This window comes from Physeter macrocephalus, chromosome 5 (assembly GCF_002837175.3).
Source record: "Physeter macrocephalus isolate SW-GA chromosome 5, ASM283717v5, whole genome shotgun sequence".
NCBI lineage: Eukaryota > Metazoa > Chordata > Mammalia > Artiodactyla > Physeteridae > Physeter > Physeter macrocephalus.
In genome coordinates this window covers 87616101-87642243 of record NC_041218.1, presented here as the reverse complement: position 1 = coordinate 87642243, position 26143 = coordinate 87616101, and the positions used below count along the sequence as shown (strand labels likewise).

Sequence of the window (26143 nt, the reverse complement as noted above, 5' to 3'; positions counted from 1 at the left end):
TACAGATGAACCGGTTTGCAGGGCAGAAACTGAGACACAGATGTAGAGAACAAACGTATGGACACCAAGGGGGGAAAGCCGTGGGGGGTGGGGGTGGGGGGTGATGAACTGGGCGATTGGGATTGACATGTGTACACTGATGTGTATAAAATTGATGACTAATAAGAACCTGCTGTATTAAAAAATAAATAAAATAAAATTCAAAAAATTAAGAAAAAAAAGAGAACAGATGAAAAGCCAAAAAAAAGGAGAAAAACACAGGATAATGGCCAAATTTATCCTTGTTAACACAAGGTGCAGTGGATATTCCTTGAACTAGAAGAAACCTTAGCAATCACCTAATCCAAACCACTCATTTAACAGATAAAAGCCAGTGAGGTTAAGTGTAATTTTGAATTTTGTAAATTCAAAACCATGAATACAAAAAAGGACAAACCATTATTACTAACATTATGGTCTGTGACACAAAAACAATTCTGAAAAACATTATTTGCATATTAAAAAAGATGAAATTATAGTTTTCATGTGGGGCATTACATTTTACCTCTTAAAGGTTACAACCTTCTGTTTTATTCATAATAATGTGCCAAAGAATGACATCAATCTACTCCTTCCTCTGTTTGACTAAATTTCTTCATCCTTCTGATAGCATCTCTCTGAGCCAAATGTGATTCTAGTTCTGTATATATTAAAGATCGAAAAGACATAAATGCCAGCCAACCCTTTTGATTCCAGAAAGAATCTTTTTCCAACACTGAAGGAAAACCCAGCCATTTTGTTTGAGTATGCTAGTCTCCAACACGACATGATCCTGAGGGATTTTTAGGATAATTTTGACTCTATCCAACCTTTCACTTCATGCGTTCACTTCGGAACTTAGTTTCAGTCTAAGATACGACTCCAGAGTATGTGGTGATACAGAGTTGCAGCATGAGACAATTTGCAGTTCACTCACAAGAAACCTAGCATGTTTAATCCAGAGAGAGATTAATAACCAAAAAAGCTAACTATTTCACAAATTATAGAATGATGACAGTGATCGACTTCTTATTATAACATTGCCTTGGCAAGAGCCAAACAGAATTCTCCAGTGAAAGACGGTGGCAGCTTTCTCTGCGTTGCCAAGCAATGAGCTACACGGAATAGAAATAGGTGCTCCCCTCCTCCAGCAGGAGGAATAGCACTTCCGACAGCATCCCAGGACCTCTCGGTGCAGAAATGACACTCCCCACATTCACCTGCTCATATCCCTCTCAACAGGCTGTCTGAAAGTCCCTTGGACAGCATTATCTAAGTGCAGTCTGACCTCCCTGCCTTCATATGGCCAGTCTCGAGCTCTCATGGTCCTATAAAAAAGATGGAGTAGAAGGAGGGAGCACGGTCCTTCCTTGGGAGTATACAAAATGGTGTTTCCAGTTCTGACCATTCCTGCCATCTCTCCTTGCGATGATGAGGGCTCAGGGACATGGCTGCCTCTACCACCGAGTTCCCCTGCTCTGTGCTACCCGCTGTGCTCCTGTGCTATTTGCCTGTGCTTAACCTCTCCAGAAGTGCCTAAACAAGAGCCCAATTTAATTTGCTAGATTGATAAAAAAAGGTTTAAAGACCAACAAACCAAAAAAAAAAAAAATTAGTGTTTACATTGCATTCATCTTTCTTCACAAACACATTCTCAAAGGAAAGATGATGCTGAAGTAATAATTCTTTTGTCTTTTATTATTGACTTCAAGACAAAAAATGATTTATTAGAATTGTAAAAATGAAAAAAAAAACACATGTAACTGATGTCAAAGCGAATAAATTATCATTATTTGTAAAACTCCACTTGCAATTAAACCTATTTAAACTTCTGGGTGACTAAAACATTTTTTATTTGGAAACAGAAGATCTGCTGAATAAGGTAGTTTATGAATAAACAGTTGCTAACAAAAGTGTATTCAATTACAGAGTCAAGTTTTCTTACCTTTAGTTGAAAAGACCTTCAGGGGAAGACAAGGTAACTGGTATACAAAATAAATTTTGATCATATTAAAATGAATCAGCAATGGGGAAATATCTTACAGCATGAAAAATGATCTCTAATCTCATGTAAGGGCTTGATGAGGGGCATGTATCCAGATCTTGACTGGATGGTAGTGGTGAGAAGGGAGATTGGACATGAGACTTCATTTTGATTTGAAAGAATCATAATTTTAAAATATTTGAGGGACCCTGGCATAAAGAGTAAAAGGAAGCCATAAGCTTTTCCACTGATCTGTGGTTGAACCGTAGTATTAAGAAAGTAGATCAGTAGCCAGTTGAAATTTATATAATACAAGTGACTAGTACAGAGTGGGTAAATAAGAACTACCAATTACAAACTATCGGAAATGCTGACATAGTGTAAAGAGCATGTATGTTGAGCTAGGAGATCCCTCACGATGAAGCTCGATTGCTTGTCTGCTCCAGGTTGAAAGGAGTAATGCCACATACTATGACCTTGGCCTGGGTCAGCCAGAAGGAGGTAAAAGGTAAGTGTAATCACTTAGCAAAAAAGAACCGATTGTAGTTTGGTTAGAAATAGAATACTCCACACTTATTTCAATGTCCTTATTCCTTTCATTAACCGATTTATACTTGTTTAACAAATATGAGAAATACTTTATAAATTAAACAGTTTATAATAGTGTAAAAACATAGCTACTCTACTAAAAGGTCTTTCTTAGCTCTACATACATCAGACAGCTGCAACGTTACTAGCCATATGCCCACTGAGAACTCACTTAACTCCTCAGAGATTTGGTTTCCTCATTTGTAAATGCTGTGATCATTATCTGGGACAATGGATGTGAAAGTGGTTGAAAGTTAAAATAGTGCCTTAAACATCACTATCGTTATTATTATCATCACAACTCCCCAGCTGTGTAAGATGGCATGTACCGGAGATAATTACAACAAAAATAACTTCTTTGGGAATTACACTGAAACCTTAACCCCTCTAGAAGCCATGGAAACATCACACTCTGCGGTCCTTGCTTCATCATTTTCAGTGGGCTTATGGAATTACAATAAATGCTATTTTTTTAATTCAATGGGGCACACTCTAACCGTGAGATTAAGTTATATGTTTCTTACAGATCAAATAATTTCCCTTAGAACTGTTCACTGTTGGGGTGTATTTTACTGTCAAAGAACTGGAAAAGCAAGTAGTGCCAGAAGGAGAGTCCTTGTCTATGTCATTGGGATACATATGATAAAATATAACTAACATTTGTTTGAGCACTTCCTAAATACCTGTGTTAAGTGCTAAACACCAGCTGTGTGAGGAGACTGCCTAGATTCAGATTCTTGCTTTATTATTTAGTACTTGTAAAAACGTCTATGTCTCAGTTTCCTTATCTATAAAATGGGGATAGTAACACAGACTTCATAGTTTTTGTTGTTGTTGTTGTTTGTTTGTTTTTTTGTTTTGTTTTGCTTTGTGAGGATTAAATGAGTTAGTGTATGTAAAGCACTTAGAATACTGCTGGATACGTAGTAGGTGCACAATAAAAGTTCTTCCTCTCCCCTCTCCTCTCTCCTTTCTCCTTTCTCTCTGGTCCTCCTCCTCATCCTACTCCACTTCCTCCTTCTCTATAATCTGTCCACTCAAGATCTCACAGCTAGGAAGCTGCAGGGCTGGCATACTGTGAAACGCTGCAGCCCATACTCTTGGCCACTAAGTGATAATAATTGACATGACCAAATGTTACTGACAAAATTTGGAGCTCACTTTAGATTAGAACATCACTGAGCAAATTCATCAGCAGTGCACTTCAGTGTTCTATTACACAAATCTGTTAAGCTGGGGAAAGGATTTCTTTGTTAAATAGCTGTTTAAAAGCAGCAAAACAGTTTTTGAAGATTGAAGAAAAAGTTGAAAGTTTGAAAAATTAACTTTCAATATAGAAAAAAAAAATTCTCTAAGAACAAGCAAGATTTTAAAAGGTATTCTTTTATGTTGATTTCTAATTGGAAATGTTTTACATTTATACTGACTTTTCAAAAATTCTGAAGTTAGAAAGCATTTTCTTAGACTATTTAGAAAACTACTCAAAGGCGTGAAGGAGAGAAACATTCTTAAGATATGCGACTGAGTTAAAATCCTCTCTAACCACTTTCCAACTTGCTACATCATGACAAATTCTCATCATTAACCATGAAGTGAATGCAATTTTCCTTTCACACTTAATGTTATATTGGAGATATTATACAGTATCTTTCCTACTTTCTGGAACTGCACACAAGTAACATTTCATAGTAGCAGATGTGTGACATCACATGAAAACTTGTAAAACCTTTACATGAAAATCACATCTGTCAGTCTCCACTATTATTTTAGCTGTAGTTGTATGGTTTGCTTCTCCGTCTGTGCCAGCAAAGGCAGCTTTGCATGAAAGCTGTTCCAGGAAATTGTGTCTTCTGGGCTAGCTAGTTAAGCAAATTGTATAACTGCCATTGAAACCAAAATGTAACCCAGCAGACATAATTTCACAAAAGAGGAGAGAAAAACACGTTTGTACAAAAGTCACAGCTGTCCAACTCTACATTTTGCACTTTTTTCATTAAAGAAATTTCCCTTTCTTTATGAACAGTGACAGTTACATTTCTAGTTAGCAACTTTAGGACTTTTTAATACATTGCTAAGTGCTGTACTATCAAGGATTTAGTGTCAGGAAAAATAGGGCTAACCTCTTTCTGCGTCTACATTGAGCAGAAATGTGGTCTGTCTGTCCTGTCTGCAGATGAAATAAGGGAAGATGTTGAGTATGGCTCACTGGTCTCTAAAACACAAACCTGTGTGGCTGTCTCTATAGCTCCAAACGAGGGGCAACATCCCTACATTGAGGCCCACATAATACGGACTCCTCTTGGTTCAGGACTTGCTAGTCTTACTCTTGGGGGCCGTGGTGTCCAGGGCTACTCTCAAGTCATGGGTAATGGAGCGGGTGGCTCAGAATGAGTGAGTTAGAAGCCAGCCTGATGGGGCTGTGTGCAGCACGGCTCCCACTATCGGAACCCTCCTGTGACACTACTAGAGTGCAGCCAGGGAGGAGATGTTCTCTGGGGACCCCTTATTCTTCTCCAGTGATGAGTCCCAGAAGCTTGTTCAGACCATCATGTGAGGATTATGAACAGTACAATTATGGAACGCATTTCGAGCAAGAGTTTGGAGCCTGGGCTCTGCAGTCACAGTGCCTGGGCCCATTCCTCTCAATAATGTGTGATGCTGGGTAAGTTACTCAACTTCTTCAGCTAGACTTTCCCCATCTGTCAACTTAAGACAATTTACCTCATTACACCATAGAGAGGATTATAAATGTGCTAAAGACTGTTGAGCTCTTAGCCCACTTCATGGCACATACTGAGCCCCCAGTAGATGTTAACTATTTTGATGATATGATACTTATATGATTGTGATGAAAATTTTTCTGAGTTTTTTTTTTTTTTTTTTTTTTTTTTTTTGTGGTATGCGGGCCTCCCTCTGCTGCGGCCTCTCCCGTTGCGGAGCACAGGCTCCGGACGCGCAGGCTCAGCGGCCACGGCTCACGGGCCCAGCTCATCCGCGGCATGTGGGATCCTCCCAGACCGGAGCGCGAACCCGGTTCCCCTGCATCGGCAGGCGGACACGCAACCACTGCGCCACCAGGGAAGCCCTTTCTGAGTTTTAAATATATTAAACCTATAATCTTAAAATTGCATTTGCCCAGGACAGAATTATGGCACAGTAAAGTCGCCAATAGTGGTCAAAAATGATTCAATCCAGGTTTTCCAGTTTCAAGTTGTACAGACACTTTCCTGCTGTTGACTGCTGAAATCCTACCTGCCTGTCTGAGGCTGGCAGGAATGAGTGTTTGTGCAACTGTGCCAGAGGCACAAGGCTGATTCCAACCTGACGTGCCCCGCTGATGACAGAGAGCCCACTCCACAACTGCTGCTCCCAGGTGTTGATCTGTTTGAAGAGAAACTGACTGCTAAGTTAGACTTCCAGTGTCCCTGCATAGGCTTTTTTGCCACTTGGTAGGAAGGTGGAATGTTTTTTGTGTTTTGTAACCGGATCTCTAACTGCCTAATTTGGTAGGTAATTAAACACCAAAAATGAGAGCTCTACAGAGAACCCATTATATAATGTAAACATATAATGTTTACAAGTTGAGGTATTTTAATTATTTTCTTCCAAAAGACACTGCTAAGAAATATTGGCATACAGTTCTACTTAAAATTATCTGGAGGTTTGGATTAGCTGTCTCAAGTTTTTGATTGGTCTGATACACACACACACCTAACTATTGTTATTGGTATACCTTATGGAATCATGTAATGGGGAAAAAGCCATGACAAATAGTAGAACTGGATGCAGTCTGAAGGAAGTTAAACTATTTGACTCACTATGACCTGTATCTAAGACCTCACAATCACCTGAAACCTAAAACTATTAAATGTGTTAGTCTGATCTAATTATATAAGACATAACTGACTAAATTATGAATAATTTTCTGACTATGGTGATGATATATGAAAAATGAAGTGAAGAAATATAGAAAGAAATGTAATTTAAGCAAAAACAAGTACAAAGTAAACCATGTGAAATGTAATGTAATGATTATGAGGATCATTTTTTAGGCTTATAGCTAATGTCCAATTCAATAACTAACTACCAGCAGCAGATCTTTACTTGAAGAACACACGCCTCAATGATCAAGAAGGTAGCAAGCATTGCTTTCGGTCATATGGGTCTCTCACCTCTGTGATAGTTAGACAGAGAAAGAAGCTTTGACTGAAATACTGTTTCTCACATTGGAAAGCAGTTGAGGACACGGAAGAAGAATCTGAAGATTTCGAATAGGGCAAGGGTCAGCAAACCATGTTCTGCATGCCAAATTTGGCCAGCTGCCTGTTTTTGTTAATACTGTTTTACTGGAACATACCGCACCCATTCATTTAAGTGTCGCCTATGGTTGCTTTCAAGCTACAACAGCAGAGTTGAACAGTTGTGACAGAGGCCATTTGGCACCCTAAAATATTTGTTATCTGGCTCTTTATGGAGTTTGCCAATATCTAAACTTAGGAGAAGGTTCTTGTTCAATGAATTCTACAAGGAAGTGTATTAAAGATGAGATCTGGTATGTCACATACCTCCATTCTCTTTCCTTGCATGGAAATATCTTGGATTTCAGATGTAATAGGTTTAGGCAAGGGACAGTCTAATTCAACAAATTAAGACAAGGTAGCACTTATTGAAAATTTTTTTTTTTTTTTTTTTTTTTTTTTGCGGTACGCGGGCCTCTCACTGTTGTGGCCTCTCCCGTTGCGGAGCACAGGCTCCGGACGCGCAGGCTCAGCGGCCATGGCTCACGGGCCCAGCCGCTCCGCGGCACGTGGGATCTTCCCGGACCGGGGCACGAACCCGTGTCCCCTGCATCGGCAGGCGGACTCTCAACCACTGCGCCACCAGGGAAGCCCCCTATTGAAAATCTTTAATGTTGATAAATTTAACCAGGAGCTGCAGCTACATTATCATTATTAAAATATACGTGTATTTTAATTGATGAGCAATGTAGTAGGACTAGGAGCCTTATAACTATTTACAAGTGATTTCCCTTTATTTTTGCAATTAGTGATACCTCCATGTACATATCTTAATTTTTGCATCTATTGAGTGTCTACAAGATGTTAGAGAATTAGATACTATGTTAGAAAATTGCATTTGGCAAAGGAAGTGAATTCACCTTCACTGGAAAAGACTGACTGTGGTGCCAAAATTGGGGCTTTTCCAGATGAAGATGGTGGGTCAAACTATTCAAGACAAGCGCTCATGAAGGAGATGCTCAAGGGCAGGGAGCACTCAGGCCGTCCTCATCAGCACCTCCCCAGTGCAGAGAAGGGCTTGACACTTCGTAAAAGCTCAGTAACAATTTGAACAATTTACTACAAAAACAATTTAGCAATAATGCCGTTAGTCTGTAATCCTCTACCATCTAGATTATTATTGCTAAACAGAATAATGATTGGAGAAAACAGAGTTAGATCTTGATGGAGAGTGAGAACTTCCTTAGTTTTTCAGCCTCTGCATTTCTTGGGTATCTGGTTTTGTTATTCACCCAAATAACATTAAAAACGTGATACAATAGATAAAAAATAAAAATTTCTCTATCAGAAGAGGGGCTCTGGAAAAGTAAGTCACGTATTTAACTTTTGAAAATTATGAATATTATTTGATTTTCCTAAGAAAAAATGTGTATATAACTGAATCCCTAATAGGGGCTTTATCCTGAATAAAAGGATGCATAGAGGGGTAACTCATATTATGCTAAGATACAAACATTAAGGTAATGAAACATCCAATAGATAACATAAAAGTCCAATCTACAGAAAAAATACTCTTGATTTAAAATGAGGCCTTAAAAGAGAGAAAAAAAAAAAATCTTAATTTTATTTCATCCCTCAACTGGAAAGTGTGGTTGCTTCATTTCATTGACTCTGAAATCTGGTTTAATAGAGTATCTCTTTTACACAACTAGTCAGCTCCCAACATTTTGATTGCAAAATGAAGGGCATTTACTTTGATGTCCTTAATTATCACTCATTTAGAGGACAGTGTGAAACACATTTTTCCAACTGGTGTTTTAGAATCATGAGTCAAAGGAAAGGAATGACAAATTAGCCAGCTGGAGAGCAAGAGACAGCTAGCTAGTGCTGCTAGAGTCTTTGTGGGTACTTCAAAGTAAGATGACAAAGGAATAAAGGGACTGTTAGCCACACAAGCTCAATAAATGAAATACTAACACAATTTCACAACACATTAATAACAAGTTAATATCAAACTTAGAGACTTACTCAACATAATAAGTGCCATATATGGGATCATCGATTTTTTCCCAGCCATATGGAAGCTCTGAAAAATAAAGAGTTATTTCTTTCAGTAAGTAACAGATAACACTATTTCTAACAAAGAGTAATATAATTTAATTGTTCGTGGATTGCAGAAATAGTCTGCTAAAGTGGAATAAAGCATTCAGAGTCAGCACCAAATTTCAAATGCATATTGTAGGGACTATAAGAAGTACTGACGTGAAAATTGGCACTTAAAACACAGAACTCTCTTCTCTGCAGATAATACTGCTGGGTCTAGCTGTTTAATCCCACGCCAAGCAGTAGAATGGCACGTTATCACGTTATCACCACTCAAGGTAATACAGAGGGCAAAGCGCTTTCCTGAAAGAGCATACAGCTTTCTCATTTATTTGTATTGTTAAAAGGAGCATTTCAGGATAAAGATCCTATTTTCAAAATATATTTCTGAGAATAGCCAATTGTTTCTGATGACTGAAACAGAGACATTATACATTCTCAATTGACACCTCACTATTCGAGATGGTTAGCTTGCTTTTCTCTCTCCATGGGTAGGATTCGAATACTGCCAATAAACTCTTTGGGTATATTTTTGTATAAAGTCTAAAATTCTAAACACATTTTCCTTGACAATATGGTTCATATTTTCAATTCTCCACAGCAAATTTTAATAAATACATGTTAAAATATCAACAATACAATAAAAGCTACTTTAACCAAAAACATGTTATTTGAAAACCAGATTTTGTGTTATGATACTGTTTCCAAATACACTAAGCCTTTATAATTATTAACTCCTATAAATATGAAGAATATTCTAGTTTTCCTCATACACATTAATAATACATATATAACTTGAAATCTAAGTAAGGTATATTGACATGCTCTAAGTAATATGTTTAAATGACACTTAAAAGTTTTATTTTTATAAGTAGTAACACATTTTCACCATAGACAAGCACAGTTATAAAAGAAAATTAGAATCACCTGCAATCCTGCCATCCAGAGATAAGTGTGTGTGTGTGTGTGTGTGTGTGTGTGAGTATATATAATTTTTAAAGACACTGGATCATATAGTGTATATTATTTTTACAGCCTGGTATTTCTACCTAACAAAATATCAAGGGCATCTTCAATGTGAATGAGTGTTACTGCACAATATCACTTTTAATGTGGACAGTAGTGGTGTGGGGTCTGGCCAGAGCCTGTGTAATCTCACCAATCTTCTATTATTGAACATTTGGGACTTTCCAGTTATATATCATCTGTGTTGGACTTACTAAAGCCTAAATCTTTCATCATTTTCCCAGTAATTTAGTCATGATAAATTCCTAGAGGTAAAATTTCAGATTAAAGGGCACGTACCCTTTCATGGCTTTTGATAAATGTATTTCTGTATTTATATCCAAGTTGTTGCCATCCACTCACAAAAGAGAACCAATTTATAACTTCACTGGGAGTTTATGAGTTGGCTTTGTTTCTCTGTACCATCAAATTAAATACAGGTCCATAATTCCTCATCCAAAACTTTCTGGGACAGAGAGGTTTTGAAATTCATAATTTTTCTGATTTTAGAAGGAAAACATGAGGCAAATGCATTATGTTCCATAACACCTCAAGCAGAGTCTGAAAAAGCACTTTATAATCAAAGCCATGAGTATTGAAGCAGCCCAGACCATGTGATTCTCACTAAGAGGCACAAAAAAAGGACCACTTCACATCAGTTAGCACTGGTCTGCCAGCATGTCCAGGTCAGGTTACCTTTTGTTGCCAAATGAGTATAAAAGGCAGTTTTTAGAGCTTTTGAATTCTGGATATGCAGATAAAATACTGTATATCATTATTTTAAAAGTCAACAAAATTATTTTTTAAATAGTATCTCATAGTTGTTTTAATTTGCCTTTCTTGGATTTCTAGTTAGTTTCAACATTTTTTATTTGTTCATCCTTGGGCAACTGTTTTTTCTTTTGTACCTTTCTTGTTTTTATAAATCCATTCATAAGAGTTTTTTTTTTTTTTTTACTTATTAAGAGTATTAGTCCTTTGTTACATATGTTGCATATATGTTTTTAAGAGTTTGTTTAGATTTTAATTTTGTTGAACATTTTCTTCAACACAGTTGTTTTAATTTTTGATTGGTAAATTTCTCAGTGTTTTCCTTTATGGTTTCTATAATTGGAGCTTAGCCTAAATACTGAAGAAATTTTTCAAGTTTATTTATTTTTTTTTAAACTATAAAGTCTAGGCTATGCCTTGTTTAATAATTTTTGGATTAGTCGTATATTAATAAATATACAACACCAAAGCATCTCAAGAAATTTTTCTGTCAAAATGATAACAAGAATATTACTGAGTATTTACTATGGTCCAGGTACTGATGGATTTTCCATGCACTAACTCATTTTTTCTATACAACAACTCAGGATTTAAAAACCCTGTACTTTGGATCCAGAGACCTTAGCCAATTCAGATATCAATTTAGGCACTCTGTTTAATACAGCATAAACAATACTTAATTTAAACTAATGAGAATAACTATCCAGATGGTTTTTACCAAATTCCCCAAGCTATTGGAGAATTTGGCTATTAAAAAGAAAAATCCATTTGACAAACATCTACTGAGCGCCTTTTACAAGTAGCTTAAGCAAAAGAATATACAGAGCACAAGAATTGATATTATGAATATTTATTATTAATATGGCTGAATACATGGATTCATATATATAATAGGTTTAATATCACCTCATGAATACAATAATATGTAAAATAATAATATTTAATAATTTTCAGAGTAAAAGCCTAACATGGTTAGTTTTATGAATACTAGTCCTACTTCTTAATGGCACTGCCAAATGGAAGCATTTCATGGTCAAATTTAAAAAATTATCTTTTACAGTGTAATCTATTCCTCCACTTATTCCTTATCTTTGGCTCTCTTTTTGAGTAAATTACTAATGCTAAGCAATGTATCTCCGAAGTATACAGTTCATTGATTCTTTATCTTTGTGGATTTACAGTGCCAAAGGTTCTGGGCACAATTCATTGGCATTCTTTCCTATTTGCCATCATGAAGTGTTCATCAGAATTTAGGGGGAATCTAATTTGCTTTTCATAAGATATTAATATAGTTTGCTTATTTCATATTTCCAAAAACTATTAATTCATGCCTAAACAAAATTATATATTATAAATATTTATACTTTAATATGAACTATTAAGTGTTCCTTGACTCACAATTTGAGACAAAATGATACACTGTAGCTCTAACCTGTTACAAAGAGCTGTCATTCATTTCATTTACAAGGTCTGCAGGGGATTGATGGATGAATGTTACAAGAAACAAGTAATAGAATACACACACTGGTTCATTTGTAAATATGACAGAATAGGTATAAAAATCTACAACCAATGCTTAAAATGATGTATGTGTGTGTGTGTGTGTGTGTACATATATAGGGATGTGTATGTGTATGTATATATGTTTGTGTGTATGCATGTGCATGTATGCGTGGACATATGTTTGTGTGTATTCCTGTTAATGACATTCTTCCTGAGTGGCAAAGAAAAGCCAAGTCATAAAATAAATTCTTAAGATTATTAACTCATGAAAAACCAAGTCATAAAATAAATTCTTAAGATTATTAACTCATGAAAAGCCAAGTCATAAAATAAATTCTTAAGATTAACTGAAGAGTATACATCTATATGATGAAAAATTACGACAGTTAAGAACCATCTTTCATTGTGAAAAATTAGCTATCTGGACTTTAATTCGTTCTTAGAAACCAATTGCTTCTTTTAAAAATTAAGCTAACAAACGAGAAAAAAGAATTTCCAATTTTGTACTATTTGCCCAACCAAGCAAGTATGCAGCTTGGAACTCTTGGGTCCTGGGTTATTTAGAATACTGTATTCAATAATACCTGACAAATTTGCAGATGATTAAGGTCACACTAATGAAAGCATAACCTATACTACGCAACAGAGAAAAATAAACACTTGAGATCAGCAAGGTTAATGCTGTATTAAGAACTGCTGTAACTGAGATTTTCTTCAGGCCATGGAACCATGGGGAAAATTCAGTGATTAGATATTCCTATAGTGATCCACTCTGCAAAAGTCTGTGAAAATGTCTAGGTTAATTTGTAGTCAGCCATATAAGCTTTGTAAAACTTTAATAGAATCAAAAATTAAAGAGGCATCTAGTTCAGCCTGGATTCTTCCACAGCCACCATGCTCTTCTTTTAATTTACTCACTCTGTCCAATTCTTATTTATTTACTTACTTATTTGTTAGGTCCATTTTTGTTGCAGAAAACTGGGACTCCTTTATTAGCTCAAAAAAACGTTTTTCAGGCTACAGCTGGGAAACTTGTAGAATCCAAGGATAGTATTTCTTATGGAAATGGGACCCAAATACTGAAAAGCTATAAGGAACCTAAGATACACTATCTCACTACTTTGATCTCTGAGATTCCCAATTCTGTACCCAGCCTCCTCCCCTGCATCCACCCTAATTCATTAATCCAGTTCGTTTTCTTCAAAATAGATCCAAGTTACTTAGCCCGGCAGATCACTGTAATGGCTGTCCTCAGGTCAAGAGCCCAGTCACATAATAATCAGGTATGGCTGGGGGCTGTGCTCCATTTTTTGCCACATTTGGCAAACACAAATGGAGGAACATTCTAGAAAATAACTGGCCAGTACTCTTCAAAAGTGTCAAGATCATGAAATAGAAAGACTGACTGAGGTATCGTCACAGTGTGTAGAGGAGACCATGGAGACAGGAAGAGTAAATGCAGGGTAGGATCTGGATTAGGTCCTGGACCAGAAAAAGGACATTAGTGAGACAACTGGTAAAAGCCAAATAAGATTTGTAGATTAGCTACTAGTCTACATGAATGTTAATCTCCTGACATCAATAATTCTGCTATGAAAGATGTTACTATTAGGGGAAGTGAGGTGAAAGGTACGTAGAAACGCTTTGTACTATTTTTGTAGTTCTTCTGAAATCTAATATAATTTCAGAATGAAAATAAAATGAAAAAAGCTACTTCACCAACTCTCACTATTGATTAGATGACTTCCATTCACACTTTATTAATATTCAATCAGATACATATAACACTGAATTAATCTGGATAGTGTTAAATTTGTAAACAAAATGAGAATGTAGGATTTCTGCATTTGCCTATCTTTCTGCTCACTGGAAAAACTAAGTAAATGCCATGTTCATGTTTAAGTGTTACTGCATCTTGAATCCTAGAGATACAAATTCAGTAATATGAGTTCAAAATCTAGAGTCCGGTTTTGTTCTTTTCCTGGGAGGCAGCACCTTGTATGGGTCATAGCATGGGTTACGTTAATTCATAAAGGTTGTGTGAAGGTCCATCCTGGTGGGCAGCTTAAAAAGCCAGGAAGGTGGACCAATTTAGAAAGCATACTAAGTACTAAGATTTTGGAGACAGGAACACGACCAGAATGGGGGACCATTTCCTTCAATCCTATGTTATTTTATTTGGACTTGCTTTCTTAAAAAATTTGAGTCTCTTGCTATTGTGCTTTAGAGGTGATGACATCACAAGAGAACATAAGAAACATATAAAAGTTCCCTAGGTAGAATAATACGCAATATAGTGATAGCTACTACCCATATTAAAATCTTTTCCTACAATTTTTATTAGATTTTTGCTGTATACACAGTATATGAATTGGGAAGTATAACTAAATTTCCCTGGAAAAGTCATGTAACTTTTGCTCCCAAGGAGTATAATTAAAAACGTAAATTCTAAATTCATTCTTGTTTTTAACAAAATCCATAAAAGAATGATATGTTAATCACAGTCCCATTTCCCTACTTAAAGATAGAGTTGAGAGTGTATACTTCCAGACCTTTTTCTGTGTGTCAGGACTCAAATTTGCTCCTATTTACCAGAGAATTTTATTCCATTCAATCACAAAAATAAACAATCAAACAAAACAACAAACTTTAGAACCTAAAATTGAAAATAAAAATTGTTCCTGTATGTTCTCTTCTTCATCTTCCTCAGAGAGTGTCTACATGCAAGAGCAGAAACCCAGTTGATATCATGGACATATAGGCTAAGACGTCTTCATTCATGGGCCTGGGTATAGGAGTTTTCCTATTTTTTACAGTGGAAAGGAGAACTAGCTGATCTGTATTTTAAAACACTGGCATTTAATTAATGTTACCATGTGGATTCAGCCTGAGTATTTCATTACCCCAGTATTATAATGGGTTTTAAAAGTATTGACCACAATTTCACAGGCTTGTTGCTGATAAAACATACAATGGGACAAACAAATTCCAACTAAATTTATTCCTTAATGTATCTTACCAAATTTGAGTAGAAAATGTATAAGCTGTTTCTGACAGATATTGATATATAAAGAAACGTGTGCTCAATAATATTTTGGGTATTCAGGGGCCCATTTCTACCTGGAAAAAAAGTTGTCAAATATAAATGTGAACTTTTGCAATGTTAACTTAAAGATGACAGAGTAATATATTTGAGACGGTGACATGAAGTGGTGGCAGAAAGGCATGACAAAAAAAGGATGCTGTCTGGTAAAGATTCAGAAAGAGTCATATTTGGTTTTAAGTTTGCAAGCTGCTCTAGAAGATGAAAAAGTGATGAATCTAGTAGGTGTTTTTTTTGGTTGTTTGGTTTTGTTTTTTAAATTCCTAGAGCTTTGGAGAAAGGTCTGGCCATAATGAAAGATCTGGGAAACAACTATAGGTTATGACTTCAAATATACATCTCCAGTTTCCTCTTAATTTCTGTAAGTCTATATTAATCCATCTATTGATCTATTTATCATCATCATCCACTTAAGATCCTTTACTGAAACATGCTGGGCTCCTATAATGTAAAGGCTGCTATCTAAATTTTAACCTCTCCACTTACCCAGAAAACCATAAATATCCACTAGGAGAGCAATAAAACCATCTATAACCCTCATCTACAACATAATTAGGAGAAAGAAAACACTATGAACTTGAAAAGGTATATGTAGGTAGAGACATAAACACCCCAATCTAGCAGAACCAGCTCAAGAGCCCATTTTGGATCAGAAAGTCAGGTGGAGAGTGTGCAGAAAAGAAGAGAGGGAGCAAGGAGCCCAGGGGCGGAAGAAGAGACAAAATCACCCTCAGAAAGATAAAGTCCTGTCCTGAACTGGAAAATGCTAACAGACATGGTTGATCAGAACACAGCTACTGGGGAATGAAAAAAAAAGAAGTTTGAAAGTGAGCAGAATGAGAGATGGAGTCTTAGGAAGGCACTTCTTAAGAAGAAGAGGGAAATGATGTTGAAAGGGGAAATGGCCCATGGAAATTTGGTTATGATAGGAAAGAATCATGAGGTAAGAATCACAACTTCTGCTGTGTCTGAAGAAACAAGAAAAGAATCATAAGACATACCAACTATTCCCTCTGCAAAAAAAATATATCCTCTACTAAAAAATTAGTACTTCACAAAATAAACAGAAGAGGGTGCTCATGGACTAAGAATGTAGTAATCTACCAAATTCTCTTATTTTTGCTTATACAAAACTGTTATTGTCAGTTTAGGAAAAAAATAAAAATAAATAGAAAGTGGATAATATTCATACAAAGTTATTATAAGAAATCAGAAATGAGAGTCAAAGCGATATGAGTAATAAAAAAATTTATCCTCCTTCAAGCATAAACAAAAGCACAAATGAGAAAACTGTAATGAAATCTCAAGATATTTTCAAACAAGCATTTATAAATATAAAACAACATTTTGAATCAGAAATTTAAAAGTTCAGAAATGGACAAAGAACAGATAGATAGTAAGAAGAGTTGACTAAAATGAGAAAATAAATTTAAAAAAATAATCTTTGAAATTAAAACTAAATTACAAGGTGCCCAAGAGAGAATCAATTCAGTTGGAATTATAATAAGGACCACTGAGGAAAGACATGGCAATAGGCAAGAGAACAAAATGAAATAAACAAATAGTAAAAAGAATCAGAATGAAGTCACCAATATAGAACACAGGCAAAGATAATCCAGTATATGTATAATTGGAATACATAAAGACGAAAATAATAGAACTAATACTTAAAACTATAATCCAGAAGAATTTCCAGGAATAAAATAACTGCATATATTTCTATATTGAAAGGGCTGTCCAAATACTTGGAACATTGTCCCAGAACAGTCAAATCCAACACAATAGCTATCAGTTAGCCATTAGACTTAAATTATAGAGGAAAAACTGACTAAAAGGTAAGTTATTTACAATAAAAAAAAAAAAATCAAGTTGATATCACATCTCTGGAATAACATACATAGCTAGACAATAATGAAGCAGCATTTTAAGGAATCTCAAAGAAAGAGTGAACCAAGGATTTTATATCCAGCCAATCAACAGTATCAACACACACACACATACACACATACACACACACACATACACAAATTTGAAATATGCAAGAGGGACGCTGGTGGGGGACTTTGATGACCAGGGAGATGGGAGGAGCCCCTGAGCAACCTGGTAGGATGTGGGGTGGAGTGAAGGGGGAAGAGAAGTGGAGGCCGGATAGGACCGGCACCCCTGAGTGGTGGCTGAGAGAGGGGAGGAGTTCCCTCACCTGGAGGGACCCTCAGAGGGCTCGGAGGATCTGGGGAGGTGTGGAGGGTGTTTACCCCACCCACTCAGGCCCTGGGAAACCTGCTGGGCTCCTGGGCCTGGTCGTCCATTCTCCAGGGCCCCCTCTGGGTCGTGTTGGTCCTGGGGCATAGGAGGGAGGCAGGGGGAGAAGAGGAGAGGGAGACAGGGAAGGGACCTCAAGGATCGGAGGATCAGGGAAGGCGCAGAGGGCATTTCCTAAACCCACTTGGGCCCTGTGAAGCTTGCTAGGCTCCCGGGCCTGTTCTTCAGTTCTCCAGGGACCCCACAAGCTGTAGGGATCCTAGGGGCATAGGAGGGAGGGAGGAGGGGAGAAGAGGAGAGGCTGATGGGGGGGGACCCTCCAGGACCAGGGGATCAGGGGAAGCACTGCAGGTGGTTCCCCAGCCCACTCGGCCTTGGGAAGCCCGTTGGGCTTCTGGCTCTGGTCCCCTGCCTTCTGGGGCCCCCTCCGGCCACATGGGTCCTAGTGGCATAGGAGAAAGGTGGGGAGAAGAAGAAGAGAGGCCAATGGGGAGGGACCCTCTGGGATAATGTGCCTATGTTTGGGTAATGCACCTAGTGTTTCCCCCATCCACTTGGGCCCAGTGAGCCTGCTGGGGTCCCAGACCTGGTCCTGCACCCTCCAAGGCCAGGGGCACTCCTGGGCTCCTCCTACTGCATTGAGCCAAAGCCCCGCTCCCTCAGGGTCTTTTCTGGCCCTGTGGGTCCTAAGCATGGGTCCCATCCACAACCCAAACCCCGCCCCTGCCTAAGCCCCGCCCCCCAGAGCCAAGGCCTTTTCTGGCTTTTTTTTTTTCCCTCCTCTTTTTTGCTATTGTGGTTCTGTTTTACCTTCTGGTTGTTGTTTCATCTATATTTTTATTTTTTCTAACATATCTGTTAGTTTTCTAATCTTACTTTATTTTTTACTTTTTGTTGTTATTGTTCTGCTCCATTTTCTCTTTTTTCCTTTTTTTTTTTTTTTTCCTTTTTTTTTTTTTGCTTCCCCACACAGCTTGTGGGATCTTAGTTAATGAGCTCGGGGTCAGACCTGAGCTCCTGCAGTGGGAGCTCTGAATCTTAACCACTAGAATAACAGACAACTTCAGACACCAGGGAATATTCATTGGAGTTAGGTCTACTGGAGGTCCTCATCTTGGCACCAAGACCCAGCTCTACCCAACAGCCTACAAACTCCAGTGCTGGAAGTCTCAGGCCAAACAATGAGTAAAACAGGAACACAATCCCACCCATCAAAAAAAAAAAAAAAAAAGAGACAACACAAAAATATGTCACAGATGAAGGAGCAAGGAAAAACCTACAAGACCAAATAAATGAAGAGGAAATAGGCAACCTACCTAAAAAAGAATTCACCATAATGATAGTAAAGGTGATTCAGAATCTTAGAAATGGAATGGAGGCACGGATAGAGAAAATACAAGAAATGTTTAACAAAGACCTAGAAGAACTGAAGAACAAACAAACAGAGATGAACAATACAATAACTGAAATGAAAACTACACTAGAAGGAATCAATAGCAGAATAACTCAGGCAGAAGAACAAATAAGTGACCTGGAAGAAGGAATGATGGAAATAACTTCCAAGGAGCAGAATAAAGGTAAAAGAATGAAAAGAATTAAAGACAATCACAGAGACCTCTGGGACAACAGTAAATACACACTATTCGAATTATAGGGGTCCCAGAAGAAGAAGAGAAAAAGTAAGGGTCTGAGAAAATATTTGAAGAGATTACAGTGGAAAACTTCCCTAACATGGGAAAGGAAATAGTCACCCAAGTCCAGGAAGCACAGAGAGTCCCATACAGGATAAACCCTAGGAGAAACACACTGAGACACATATTAATCAAACTAACAAAAACTAAATTCAAAGAAAAAATATTAAAAGCAGAAGGGGAAAAGCAAAAAATAAAAAAACAAAGGAATCCCCATAACATTATCAGTGGATTTTTCAGCACAAACTCTGCAGGCCAAAAGGGAGTGACAGGATATACTTAAAGTGATGAAAGGGAAAAATCTACAACCAAGATTACTCTACCCAGCAAGGATCTCATTCAGATTTGACTGAGAAGTCAAAAGCTTTACAGACAAGCAAAAGCTAAGAGAATTAATTCAGTACCATCAAACCAGCTTTACAGCAAATGCTAAAGGAACTTCTTTAGGTGGGAAACACAAGAGGAGAAAAAACACCCACAAAAACAAACCCAAACAATTCAGAAAATGGTAATAGGAACATATATGTCGATAATAAGCTTGAATGTAAATGGATTAAATGCTCCAACCAAAAGACAGACTGGCTGAATGGATACAAAAACAAGACCCATATATATGCTGTCTATAAGAGACCCACTTCAGACCTTCACTTTCAGTTTGAATGTGTCTGAAAGTGAAGGGATGGAAAAAGATATTCCATGCAAATGGAAATCAAAAGAAAGATGGAGTAGCAATACTCATATCAGATAAAATAGACTTTAAAATAAAGACTGTTACAAGAGATAAGGAAGGACACTACATAATGATCAAGGGATCAATCCAAGAAGATATAACAATTATAAATATGTATGCACCCAACAAAGGAGAACCTCAATACATAAGGCAAATGATAACAACAATAAAAGGGGAAATTGACAGTAATGCAATAATAGTATAGTAGGGGCTTTAAACAGCCCACTTACACCAATGGACAGATCATCCAAATGGAAAATAAATAAGGAAACACAAGCTTTAAATGACACAATACACCAGATAGATTTAATTGATATTTATAGGATATTCCACCCACACGTGGCAGAATATACTTTCTTCTCAAGTGCATATGGAACACTCTCCAGGATACATCGTATCTTGGGTCACAAATCAAGCCTCGGAAAATTTAAGAAAACTGAAATCATATCAAGCATCTTTTCTGACCACAACACTATGAGATTAGAAATCAATTACAGGAAAAAAACTGTAAAAAACACAGATACACGGAGGCTAAATAGTGTGCTACTAAATAACCAAGAGATCACTGAAAAAAATCAAAGAAATAAAAAAAAAATACATAGAAACAAATGACAATGAAAACAGAATGACCCAAAGCATACGGGATGTAGCAAAAGCAGTTCTAAGAGGGAAGTCTATAACAATCCAATCTCACCTCAAGAAACAAGAAAAATCTCAAATAAACAATCTAACCTTACACCTAAAGCAACTAGAGAAAGAAGAACAAAGAAAACCCAAAATCAGTAGAAGGAAAGAATTCATAAAGATCAATAAAGATCAGAGCAGAAATAAATGAAATAGAAGTGAAGAAAACAATAGCAAACATCAATAAAACTAAAAGTTGGTTCTTTGAAAAGATAAACAAAATTGATAAACCTTTAGCGAGACTCATGAAGAAAAAAAGTCAATAAAAAAATCAATAAAATTAGAAATGAAAAAGGAGAAATCACAACTGACACCACAATAGCAGAGGAAGGAACACTCCCAAACCCATTCTATGAGGCAACCATCACCCTGATTCCAAAACCAGACAAAGATGTCACAAAGAAAGAAAACTACAGGCCAATATCACTGATGAATACAGATGCAAAAATCCTCAACAAAATACTAGCAAACAGAATCCAACAGCACATTTAAAGGATCATACTCCATGATCAAGTGGGGTTTATCCCAGGAATGCAAGGATCCTGCAATATACACAAATCAATCAATGTGATACACCATATTAAAAAATTAAGGGATAAAAACCATATGATCATCTCATTAGATGCAGAAAAAGCTTTTGACAAAATTCAGCACCGATTTGTGATAAAAACACTCCAGAAAATGGGCATAGAGGGAACTTAACATAATAAAGGTCATATATGACAAACACACAGCAAACATCATTCTCCAAGGTGAAAAACCGAAAGTATTTCCACTAAGATCAGGAACAAGATAAGGATGTCCACTTTCATCAATCTTATTCAACATAGTTTTGGAAATCCTAGCCATGGCAATCAGAGAAGAAAAAGAAATAAAAGGAATCCAAATTGGACATGAAGAAGTAAAACTGTCACTGTTTGCAGATAACATGATACTATATATAGAAAATCCTAAAGATGCCACCAGAAAACTACTAGAATTAATCAATGAATTTGGTAATGTTGCAGGAATGCACAGAAATCTCTTGCATTCCTATACACTAACAATGAAAGATCAGAGAGAGAAATTAAGGAAACAACCCCATTTACCATCACAACAAATGAATAAAATATATAGGAATAAACCTACCTAAGGAGGCAAAAGACTTGTACTCAGAAAACAGTAAAACACTGATGAAAGAAATCAAAGAGGACATAAACAGATGCAGAAATATACCATGTTCTTGGATTGGAAGAATCAATATTGTGATTATACTACCCAAAGCAATCTACAGATTCAATGCAATCTCTATCAAACTACCAATGGCATTCCTCACAGAATTAGAACAAAAAATTTTACAATTTGTATGGAAATACAAAAGACCCCGAATAGCCAGAGCAATCTTGAGAAAGAAAAATGGACCTGGAGGAATCAGGTTCCCCAACTTCAAACTATACTACAAAGCTACAGTAAACAAGACAGTATGGTATTGGCACAAAAACAGAAATATAGATCAATGGTTCAGGATAGAAAGCCCAGAGAGAACCGCATGCACATATGGTCACCTATTTTATGACAACTGAGGCAAGAACATACAATGGAGAAAAGGCATCCTGGTCAGTAAGTGGTGCTGGGAAAACTGGACAGCTCCATGTAAAAGAATGAAATTAGAACACTACCTACCACCACAGACAAAAATAAACTCAAAATGGATTAAACACCTCAATCTAAGACTGGAAACTATAAAACTATTAGAGGAAAACATAGAAAAATCACTCTTTGACATAAACCAGAGCAAGATCTTTTGTGACCCACCTCCTAGAGTAATGAAAATAAAAACAAAAATAAACAAATGGGACCTAATGAAACTTAAAAGCTTTTGCCCAGCAAAGGAAACCATAAACAAGACAAAAAGACAACCCTCAGAATGGGAGAAAATATTTGCAAACGAAGCAACAGACAAAGGATTAGTCTCTAAAATATACAAAGAGGTCATGGAGATCAATATCAAAAAAACAAACAACCCAATTGAAAAATGGGTGGAAGACCTAATTAGACATTTCACCAAAGAAGACATACAGATGGCCAAGAAGCTCATGAAAAGATGCTCAACATCACTAATTATTAGAGAAATACAAATCAAAACTACGATGAGGTATCACCTCACGCTGGTCCGAATGGCCATCATCAAAAAATCTACAAACAACAAATGCTGGAGAGAGTGTGGAGAAAAGGGAACCCTCTTGCACTGTTGGTGGGAAAGTAAATTGATACAGCCACTATGGAGAACAGTATGGAGGTTCCTTAAAAAACTAAAAATAGAACCACCATATGATCCAGCAATCCCACTACTGGGCATATACACTGAGAAAACCATAATTCAAAAGGACACATGTACTCCAATGTTCACTGCAGCACAATTTACAATAGCCAGGACATGGAAACAACCTAACTGTCCAATGATAGATGAATGGATAAAGAAGATGTGGTACATATATACAATGGAATATTACTCAGCCATAAAAAGGAACGAAATCGGGTCATTTGTAGAGATGTGGATGGACCTAAAGTCTGTCATACAGAGTGAAGTAAGCCAGAAAGAGAAAAACAAATATCGTATATTAACGCATATTTGTGGAATCTAGAAAAATGGTACAGAGGAACCTATTTGCAGGGCATGAATAGAGACATAAATGTACAGAAAGGACATGTGGACACAGTGGTGGAAGGGGAGGGTGGTACGAATTGGGAGATTAGGTTTGACATAAATACACTACCATGTGTCAAATAGATAGCTAGTGGGAACCTGCTAGCTGAGCACAGGAAGCTTAGCTCGGTGGCTGTGACGACCTAGATGGGTGGGATGGGGGAGGGGGTGGGAGGGAGGTCCAAGAAGGAGGGGATATAGATATACATACAGCTTATTCACTTCACTGTGCAGCAAAAAACTAACACAACATTGTAAAGCAATTATACCCCAATAAAAAAATAAATTAAATAAAATATGCAAGAACTCAAGGAATACTGCATCCAAGAACCCTTCCTGAGGTGCCTACGTACGTTAATTAAACCAAATTTAATTACTTAATTTAACCAAGAGATGACTGGAGCAAGGACTAATAGTATCATTCAAGACATTTAATTATGGATCTAAGTGTAGAAGAAAGGTGGGAACAAGGATATTATTCTAATAATAATTAAATGATTATATGTTTAGACACTGTTGAAATAAAACAAAAAAGAGAGAAGATAAAAAGGAGAGGATGACCAATGATCTCACTGACTCTTGCTTAGGCAATACATAGGAGTCACAAATACCATTTAAAGCTAACCAAGGAACAAGAGCCTCATAAAAGGTATCAGTATAAAGGCAAACATACAAACACAAATACAAACTGTTCTAAATACCAAAAGGAAGAAACAAATAACTCTCCCCCCAACCCAGAAAGACTATATAGAGAAACACAGTCAATATAACATGATATGGTCAATAAATACAACATAAAACATATGACAGTTAAAACATAGAAATGAATGCAATTTACTTCTCTTGTTCAGATTTTCGAATTAGCACATAAAGAAAAATCCAACTGCATGTTGTAAAGAAGAGACACATTTAAATAGAGTGATTCAGAAAGGCTAAAAAGAAAGGGTTGGGTAAAGATATGCCAGACAAATGGAAAAACTTATACAAGCAGGGAGTATAGTCCTGCTGTCAGTCTGCAGAACTGAAGTCAAAGCATTAACCAGGACAAGGAACACTACATTATAACAATAAAGGTCACAGTTCATAATGAAGACACACCAGTTTCAATATCTGTATGTCAAATAATACAAATTACCTTTATAAAATGATAACTGTAGGAGTTGAAAGGGAACTAGAAAGACACTAATAACAAATACTTAAGACTGTTCCAGTCTAAGATAGGTCAAGTTGACAAAATTACAGGTAAAGAAGAACTAAACATAGCAAAATTAATTAGGCATATCTTTTGGTTCTCCCCTCATCTCTTTTTCTATTTACACCCCAATAATAGAGAATATATATTCTTCTCAACTACACATGGGACATTCTCCAAAATTGTCTATATGCTGAACTACAAAAGTCTTACATTCTACAAAGCAGAAATAATACAAACAATAATCTCTGACCATAATGCAGTAAAATTTAGACATTAATACCAAAATCATAATCAGTGGAACTTTCATCTCAAATTAAAAACTCTAAATAAACAACTCATGTGTCAAAGAGGAAATGTAAACTGAAATTGCAGAATTTCTAAAAGTAATGAGAGTGAAAACAGTAGCAAAATCTGTAGAAAAGAAACAGTGATCAGAGGAAATTTTATAACATATATATTACATACGTATGTAACACACACACACATATATATATGGAAGAATAGAAATAATGAAAGTGAATTCCCAATTCAAAAAGCTAGAAAAAGAACAATAAAGGAATCTCTCCAGGAACAAAACAAAACACAAGAAAGGAATATAAATGATAAAAGCAAAAATTCATATAGTAGAAAATGGAAAAATAGTAACATTAATTGAAGTGCTGTTTCTTTCAAAAACCAGCAAAATAAGCACTAATTTAATATTAAAAAGAGATGTCACATATAACAAAGTAACAAAATGACAAAAGGGAAGCAGTCATAAACACAAATCTTTGTACAAACCTATGCTAAGAAAATTGAAAATCTAAATTAAATGGATAATTTCTTAGGAAACTACAATTTATGAAAATTGGTCCCAATGGAAAACAATATGAGTACTAAGGATAATTTATAAACTGGGTGTGAGTAAAGACTTTCTTAACCTGACTCAAACTCGACAAATCTGACTATAGAAAAGCAAAAAAGAATCTCTGTACAATCCAAAACACCATAATCAATAATAAAAGATAAATGGCAAACCGAGAGAAAATATTTGTAACATATAGCAGTGAAATTTCATGCACTTTTGGTAGGAATGTAAGTTGGTGCAACCACTATGAAAAACAGTCTGGAGATTCCTCAAAAGACTAAATATAGAACTACTGTAGGTTCCAGCAATTCCATTTCTGGGTACTTATCTAAAGAAAATGAAAACATTAATTTGAAAAGATATATGCATCCCTATATTCATCGTGGCACTATTTATAATAGTCAAGATATGGAAGCAACCTGTGTGCATCAACAGATGAATGGATAAAGAAGATGTGGTACACACACACACACACACACACACACACACACACACACACACAGGAATACTACTCGGCCATAAAAAAGAATAAAATCTTGACATTTGTGACAACATGGAGGGACCCTGAGGTTATTATACTAAGTGAAATAAGTCAGACAGAGAAAGACAAATGACAGGATTTCACTCATATGTGAAATCTAAAAAACAAAACAAAGGAACAAACAGAAACAGACACATAGATACAGAGAGCAAAATGGTGGTTTCCAGAGGGGAAAAGGGTAGGGAGATGAAGGA

The 26143-nt window shown here is 36.4% G+C and overlaps 1 protein-coding gene across 1 annotated transcript in view; it reads right to left on the bottom strand.

The window, feature by feature from the left end:
* Nucleotides 1-26143, bottom strand: part of MAGI2 (membrane associated guanylate kinase, WW and PDZ domain containing 2) — a 1419801-nt gene that overhangs the window by 356694 nt on the left and 1036964 nt on the right. The window contains exon 7 of the mRNA XM_024115935.3: nt 8857-8914. Within this exon, the coding sequence (XP_023971703.1) occupies nt 8857-8914 (58 nt within the window). The remainder of the gene's footprint in view (nt 1-8856; nt 8915-26143) is intronic.